The 8,537-nt window shown below is 43.1% G+C and overlaps 1 protein-coding gene across 1 annotated transcript; it reads right to left on the bottom strand.

The window, feature by feature from the left end:
• Positions 1–303: 303 nt before the first annotated feature.
• On the bottom strand, positions 304–8,202 carry LOC120065588 (caM kinase-like vesicle-associated protein). Its single transcript, XM_039016652.1, has 10 exons — positions 8,108–8,202; positions 7,824–7,955; positions 2,572–2,646; positions 2,105–2,243; positions 1,737–1,857; positions 1,518–1,593; positions 1,266–1,402; positions 1,015–1,093; positions 841–928; positions 304–657 (listed from the first exon to the last, which is right to left on the bottom strand). Exons 1-10 carry the CDS (start codon positions 8,200–8,202, stop codon positions 304–306), a joined length of 1,296 nt encoding a protein of 431 aa, XP_038872580.1.
• Between the last annotated feature and the right edge of the window lie 335 nt (positions 8,203–8,537).

Raw genomic sequence — 8,537 nt, 5'->3', positions numbered from 1 at the left:
AATTTGCTAGACCTGCTCAAAACAAATGTTAGAGGTATGTATTCCTCACACTCTTTTTTTTTCAAAAGGATGAGTATCAACAAAACTAGAGGGGAAAGAGTAAGAGGAAACAATGCAAAGGATAGACAGACCACTCAACCAATCACAGGGTGCAGAGCAAAGGCTCAAGATAAAACAGACTGTGTGAGATGCTGCTGCACTAATGCTGCAAGAGGGTGAGTGGGGCATGACGGATTCTGGATCATTATGCCAGCGCCTTATTTGCAGGGTGTGTGTGGTGGGGTGACACTGGTCCTGCTTTGTCTAGCCATTCTGATCCTCCTGTGTTTGTGGGGGTGTTTGGAGTGGTGCTGCTGAGTCCCCGTTACACCGTTCCAGGGGCTCAGCCTCTGGCTCCTCAGGAGCTGGGCTGGGCTGGAGCTGGGAGGGGGAACCAGGAGTGATGATGGCGGGTGCCTTCTGTGAATTGGGAACCTGGAGGGTGAGTGAGGCCTCTGTGCTGGCAGGGGTGCCCTCAGACCCATCAGCTGGGGGTACTGGAGTGTTGCTCGGGGTGACAGGGCCAGCAGTGGCCCCTGGAACTGGGCTGGAGGCACCGGAGTCACTCTGTTCTGGAGCTCGAAGCCTCTTCATCAGGGTTGTGACCCTTACAGCTTTCTGCGGAAGAGCAAGACCATAGAAGGATGTTTTTAGAACACCATCATCTAACTGAACAAACTGTCCAGTGAATGAATCGAACAACATATGCACAACATTCATGCATTTTGCATACTACGGTGTAGCCCAGTTCAGAAATGGTTGTATTTTTTTTTAAGTTAGTTTGACAGAAAGGAAGAGTACCTTCCACTTGGCTTTGGCAAAGTTCTTTTCAATTTGCCCACACACTCCATCCCTGATATTCTTGTTGGAGGCTGCATTCCCAGAAATCCTGAAACAAGGGATAGGTAAACAGAAAACCCACCAAAACACTTGAGAAGACAGAAATTGGTATGTATTTCAGTCTTGGATCCATACCATTCATGGTTGATGGCCTCCTGTGCAGTCAGTCTTTGATCCTGCTCCACTTCCATCAGACATGACACCAGGCTTTTCGCTGTGGAAGAAATCGACAAGAACAATACAGTACACATCTGCTCTTTCTCTCCTCTGGCGCAATAAAGTGGACACGCCTAAAAACCGTAGTTTTTCCATCTAGCTGCTTTACTGGTTTATAAATGTGATAAGTAGTACTGCATTTTGATTTGAAATTACATGACTCTTTATACCTGAGTCAGATATATCATCCCAGTACGGTGAGTCAAACTCATAGTCTCCCGACAGAATCTTGCGGAAAAGGTTTTTGTCGTGATTATCATAGTCTTCATCTTCCGTTTCGTCATAGAAAGGGGGGTTTCCTGACAGACTAGAGGAAGGGAAAACAAGACTGTTGATAGTCACCTGAGATGGGCAATGACATTAATACTGTATGTGCAAGACACTGTAAACGTTAGTGAACTTAGGTGATAAAGAACACTCACAGAATATACATGATGACCCCGATGGCCCAGCAATCCACTGGCCTTCCGTACCTCTGACGACCCACCACCTCAGGAGCTGCAGGAAGACACACAGAATCCAATATTTTGTTAATAGAAAAATGGAATGCCCAGAGGTAGCAAGATGGTGTCCAGCTCTAAAGTTGCCAAACCCATCTGCCCCCATAAGTCTATGATCTGCCCTCCTCCCTACCCCCTCACCAAGGTACTCTGGGGTTCCACAGGGGTCCTTGATGAGTCCGCTCTCCAGCTTGGCCAGGTGGAAGTCACTGATCACTATTTTGGAGTGCTTCAGGCGGTTGAAGTACACCAAGTTCTCCAGCTGTGTGAGACAAAACAAAGTGTACATTTAAATAGATCATAATTCATTTTTGTTATGTAGAAAGCATGACAAAATATTCATAATTGTCAGGTTAAAGAATTACTCATGGTGCCATTCAATACATGTTTATTTCAGGCAAAGGGCAAAGTAGCTTAATTTCTAATGCTGGCACCCAAGTGAGTGGCCTGTGGTGTAATAGCCACTATGCAACACCAGATGGGGGCAGTGTGCTGGGTGTGCAGTATACCTTGAGGTTCCTGTGGACGATTCTCTGGGAGTGCAAATAGGCCACGGCTTCCAACACCTGTCTGACAACGTTGCTGGTGTCCTTCTCTGAGTAGTAGCCTTGGTCTAAGATCCAGTCAAAGACCTCTCTGCCTGTAGCTCTGCAGAGAACATACAACATATGACAGTGGTTTTCTCTGTATCATTCAAATGTACTGTAGGCCTCTTGCAAAACTCAAGAAGTCAAATCAACTCTCAGATGAGACGACTAAAATGAGATTCTCCTGCAGAATATGGAAAATAGACATTTCGCACAGGGGTTCAGAAAGGGAAGCATGCATTGACAAGTCTGCAGGATGTAGGCTATCTTTTTGTATACTCCTTAAAATGGTGTAAACAGTGGGAGGGAACCACAATGACTTCAAGGGAATGAGTACAAAAAACGTAAAAAATAACCAACGTCATTCAATAATTTCCAATAACACTCACAGCTCCAGGAAGAGGAAGTACTCCTTTCTAGTTTCAAAGACATCAACCAGCTGGAGGATGTTATGATGTTTTACCCTGTTAAAAAGGGAGACACAGAAGGAAACAGAGAAAGACATAGACAATATTACATATCAAGCAATTATAAGATTAACTAGCAATCATCAAAATATACTACATTTGATCATTTGTATCAGTGGTTTAATGATTTAATAACAATTAGAGAATTAGACCATTTCCAATTGAAGTGAAATTCAGATTATGAAATGCCTACTCATGCGCTAAATAAAATTAGTAGGGGAGAGTGTGGCAAATTGAGCCAAAGGGGTAAGTAGAGCCACCCGTGTTTCTAGGAAACCATACACAAAATGTATAATTTGACCAAATATTTAAGAAGAGGTCATCTTTTCATGGAGTCTGCAAAGGAAAAACCACATGGAAGAAGGGGTAAGCAAGGAAGCAGCAGAAAAGTCACGTTTTTAAGCTACTTTATCAACAGGAGCTGATAAAGCGCGAGGTACAGGAGGGAGAGAGAGCTGCTGCTCTAGCAGACGAGGGGATGGGGGAGTGTTACTGTGAGCGAGTGACATGGGGAGCAGGGAGGAGGGAGAGAGAGATGAGAGACAGCAACCAACCAAGCCGACTCACGCTATAGTAGAATAATACCTGCCATAGTTAGGTTATTTATCATCCAATATGATTACGTAGGACCAGTCTTGACTACATCAAACCGAGAAGATACTCTGAACAAAAATATAAACGCAACATGCAACAATTTCAAAGATTTTACTCAGTTACAGTTCATATAAGGAAATAAGTCTGATAAGCTAAAATCATTAGGCCCTAATCTAAGGATTTCACATGATTGGGAATACAGATATGCATCTGTTAGTTACAGATACCTTAAATATAAACGGAGGAGCGTGGATCAGAAAACCAGTCAGTATCTGGTATGACCACCATTTGCCTCATGCAGTTCGACACATCTCCTTCGCATAGAGTTGATCAGGCTGTGGATTTTGGCCTGTGGAATGTTGTCCCACTCCTCTTCAATGGCTGTGCGAGGTTGCTGGATATTGGTGGGAACTGGAACACGCTGTCGTTCAAGTCGATCCCGAGGATCCCAAACATATTCAATGGGTGACATGTCTGGTGAGTATGCCGTCCATGGAAGAACTGGGACATTTTTACCTTCCAGGAATTGTGTACAGATCCTGGCGACATGGGGCCGTGCATTTTCATGCTGAAACATGAGGTGATGGCAGCGGATGAATGGCACGACAATGGGCCTCAGGATCTCGTCACAGTATATCTGGGTATTAAAATTGCCATCAATGAAATGCAACTTTGTTCGTTGTCCGTAGCTTATGTTTGCCCATACCATAACCCCACCGCCACCATTAAGCATTTTGTTTAAAATCAGCAAACCGCTCGCCCGAACATCTGCACAGTAGAGTTGAATCAGGGATTCATCCGTGAAGAGCACCCTTCTCCAGCTTGCCAGTGGCCATCGAAGGTGATAATTTGCCCACTGAAGTTGGTTAAGACGCCAAACTACAGTCAGGTGAAGACCCTGGTGGGGACAACGAGCATGCAGATGAGCTTCCCTGAGACAGTGTGTGCAGAAATTCCTCAGTTGTGCAAACCCACAGTTTCATCAGCTGTCCGGGTGGCTTGTCTCAGACGATGCCGCAGGTGAAGAAGCCGGATGCGGCGGTCTTGGTCTGTCGTGATTGCACGTGGTCTGCGGTTATGAGGCCGGTTGGACATACTGCCAAATTCTCTAAAACAATGTTGGATGCGGCTTATGGTAGAGAAATGAACATTAAATTATCTGGCAACAGCTCTGGTGGACATTCCTGCCATCAGCATGTCAAATGCAGGCTCCCACAAAACTTGAGACATCTGTGGCATTGTGTTGTGTGACAAAACTGCACATTTTAGAGTGGCCTTTTATTGTCCCCAGCACACGGTGCACCTGTGTAATGATCATCTTGTTTAATCAGCTTCTTGACATGCCGCACTAGCTAGCAAGCTAGGCTAATTGAGGCTGCACTTTCTCTTCCTACAGTTAAAATAACAACTCCATTCAGAATTTTAAGTAGCAGCATACCTGTTGGCTCTTCGTCGTTGTAGCCTATCCTTTAACTTTTAATTCCATAATTGTAATTCCATCTTCCATTGATTAGATACATTATTTGTACAAAAGTATGTGGACACCCCTTTAAATTACTGGATTTGGCTATTTCAACCACACTGTTAATGACAGGTGTATACAATTGAGCACACTGCCATGCAATTTCCATAGACAAACATTGTCAATAGAATGGTCTTACTGAAGAGCTCAGTGACGTTCAACGTCGCACCGTCATAAGATGCCACCTTTCCAACAAGTCAGTTCGTCAAATTTCTGCCCTGCTAGAGCTGCCCCGGACAATTGTAAGTGTTGTTATTGTGAAGTGGAAACCTGTAGGAGCAACAACGGCCTCAGCCACAAATTGGTAGGCCACAAAAGATCACAGAACGGGACCGCTGAGTGCTGAAGTGCGTAGTGCATAAAAATCGTCTGTCCTCATTTGCAACACTCATTACCGAGTTCCAAACTGCCTCCGGAAACAACGTTCTTCGGGAGCTTCATGAAATGGATTTACATGGTCGACCAGCCGCACACAAGCCTAAGATCACCACGCGCAAGCGTCGGCTGGAGTGGTGTAAACCTATCTGCCATTGGACTTGGAGCAGTGGAAACACGTTCTCTGGAGTGATGAATCACGCTTCACCATCTGGCAGTCCGACGGACGAATCTGGGTTTGGCGGATGCCAGGAGAATGCTACCTGCCCAAATGCATAGGACCAACTGTAATGTTTGGTGGAGGAGAAATAATGGTCAGGGGCTGTTTTTTATGGTTATGGTTATAGGCTAGCCCCTTTAGTTCCAGTGAAGGGAAACCTTAACGCTGCAGCATACAATAACATTCTAGACGATTCTGTGCTTCCCTCTTTGTGGCAACAGTTTGGCGAAGGCCCTTTCCTGTTTCAGCATGACAATGCCCCTGTGCACAAAGCGAGGTCCATACATAAATGGTTTGTCGAGATCGGTGTGGAAGAACTTGACTGGCCTGCACAGAGCCCTGACCTCAACCCCATCGAACACCTTTGGGATGAATTGAAACGCTGACTGTGAGCCAGGCCTAATCGCCCAACATCAGTGCCCGACCTCACTAATGCTCTTGTGGCTGAATGGAAGCAAGTCCTTGCAGCAATGTTCCAACCTCTAGTGGAAAGCCTTCCCAGAAGAGTGGAGGCTGTTATGGCAGCAAAGGGGGGGAATAACCCCATATTAACGCCCATGATTTGGAATGAGACGTTCGACGAGCAGGTGTCAATATACTTTTGGTCATGTATCTCCTAAATTTAGCCACATAAGGAGGATCTATGGCACTTTGATGACTTATAATTGGAGAACAACAAGCTACACGTACCACTCTCGTGAAAAGATCAGCAGAATAAATTATACAATTTCTCTCTCTCTCTCTCTCTACTGCAGCATTCAGGTTTGGATATGTACGGGTCCTTCCGGACAAGTCAGCTCAAATTACACATACCTGAGACCAGTGACAATTATTTCAGATCTGACCCAGACCCGTGACATTATTTAGAATTCTGGATCCAGACCTGCTCGGGTCCCGGATTGGGTCTGGGGTATTCAGGTACAGGTGGATCCGTGAGACCTTAAATTTATTGTGGTATAGGTTTCATGACGCTAGTATCTAAACCAAAGTAGATATTTTTAAGATTGTTCAATACATCAGTTGTGGTCTCTATAAGCTTCAATATGTTTCTAAACCTAGCATGAAAGTGAATCATTGTAATATAGTCAAAATGTTTGCCTTGGGGTAAGTTGAGCCAAAGGCAAGTTGAGCATATTTAAGTGTTTTCGTCACAGGCGTAATGAAAGGCATTATCACTGGGATATGAGGTAACAACAGGGCCTGGCCTATGTCAAAAGTGTTTTTTAAAAAGTACAAAGTGTTAGGTGTTGAGCCTCGGTTAAAAGATGCTTAAAATGATTGAAAGACAGAAAAGCAATTGTTATTGGGAAATAAAGATCGACATGGTTTTAAAAAGGTAGTGGTAATATTTCATTCAGTACATACATTTGAAGGCGGTTAACTTAATCCATACCCGGGGTAAGTTGTGTCAAGAGACCACTTTTGTGGGACAAGCTATGTTTTCAAAACTGTAATGTTTACATGAATTCGGATTTTTGGGGGGATACACAACATCCTGAAATATACTGTATGTAGATATCTTTGTTCGAAAGAATACTATATTTCCCTTGACAGAGGGCTGCTGAATGTAAAACATGGCTCAACTTGGCCCACTCTCCCCATAGACAAAAATGTACAATAGACATTAAAAACAGACATAATTTGTGATATTGTAGGGGTGCATTAATGATTATATTTTGTTATGTATGGAGAGTGGACCATTTCCACTTCCAGTTAATGAATACAAACTAGAGATTGGTCTCACTACCAAAGTTTATTCTTAACTTATTCTACTAGGCAAGTCAATTAAGAACAAATTCTTATTTTCAATGACGGCCTAGGAACAGTGGGTTAACTGCCTTGTTCAGGCGCAGAACAATTTTTACCTTGTCAGCTCGGGGATTTGATCTTGCAACCTTTCGGTTATTAGTCCAACGCTCTAACCACTTGGCTACCTGCCGCCCCGAAGTACTCCACTGACATGCTAATAAGACATTTCATTAGGTATTTAAAGGAATCTTGATTGACATATTTTATTCATAGTTTTAAGTTAATTCATGTTTTAATTAATGTAATCCCAATAGTTTCAATTGCATTTTAATATTTGTTTTTAAAATACTGATGGGTCTGTGGCGCTTTCATTACAGATCCTACTTCAAATTCAAGTCTGGACTGCTCAAGAGATATTGCTTCATTGTAACTATTTGTTAAAGGCAGATGGATAATTCAAGCTGAACAGGACTGGTGTTATGGAAATGTTATGGTGATGTTATGGAAACAATAACGTTAGTAATTAGTAACCATTATTAACTAATTTCTGTTAAATATCTCTACTGCGTTTTTCTTCTCCATTTCAATTGCATACAGGTGAATTGTAAAACTATCGATAATCGTAACAGAATGATTCATGCTTTCCTGTGGCATTTCAGATGCCACGGATAAAGCTTTGCATTAATGAATAAGCCAAAACGGAATTTCACTCACATATTCAAGATTAGAATCTCATTCTTGGCAGCTTTCCTCACTTTCCTCCCGTCCTTTTTCAAGAACTTTTTACAGGTGAACATTTTGAGTGTGTTCTTATCCTTCGCTCTGAAGATCTCACAGAACTCCTCCCTTAATCAGGACCACACACAAGAACAAACGAAAGAAACATTTTAAAACGGTCAAATCTATACCGAAAGGAAGAGGTATATGTGTTCCTATTAAGTCACAGTCCCAGAATACAGAATGTAGCAGTCGTTTAAACATTGTGAAGGAATACTCACGATTTGACAATTTGTCCAAGGTCATATTTATCGGTCACCTCTGAGGGATTGTTGTAATCCTTATTCTCCCTGAGTGTCAAACAGCCAAATGGCATGGCAGCTCCTGCCCTTCACAGGGAAATCACACCAGCACCGCCTGTTAACAAGACAGAGCATATTGTTGCTACAATACACATTAAAGCAATTGTACATGAGAATGTTAAACATGTTAAACAACTTCTTTAGTGTGGCTGTGCTGCGGTCATAGGTACGAGTTCCATCTCACTACTAAACAACTGAATAAGAGCACCAGGACATACTCTGCTGCTAAAGTTTATTACCTATCCCTTCGCCTAGTCACTTTATCCCTACCTGTAGGTACACATCTACCTCAATTACATCATACCCCTGCACATCGACTCAGTACTTACCCTGTGTATGTAGCCAAGAT

This window comes from Salvelinus namaycush, chromosome 20 (assembly GCF_016432855.1).
Source record: "Salvelinus namaycush isolate Seneca chromosome 20, SaNama_1.0, whole genome shotgun sequence".
Classification (NCBI taxonomy): Eukaryota; Metazoa; Chordata; class Actinopteri; order Salmoniformes; family Salmonidae; genus Salvelinus; species Salvelinus namaycush.
Note: the sequence above shows the minus strand (reverse complement) of the source record. Positions and strands in the feature narration are given on the sequence as shown.

Bases quoted from the DNA above. Each gene is read 5' to 3' on its own strand.
- LOC120065588 (XM_039016652.1), bottom strand. From the start codon at position 8,202: ATGCCATTTGGCTGTTTGACACTCAGGGAGAATAAGGATTACAACAAT. The intron at 2,244-2,571 runs GTGAGTGTTATT...TGTTCTCTGCAG, and splicing joins TACTTCCTCTTCCTGGAGCT to AGCTACAGGCAGAGAGGTCT. The intron at 1,594-1,736 runs GTGAGGGGGTAG...GTCTTCCTGCAG, and splicing joins TGGAACCCCAGAGTACCTTG to CTCCTGAGGTGGTGGGTCGT.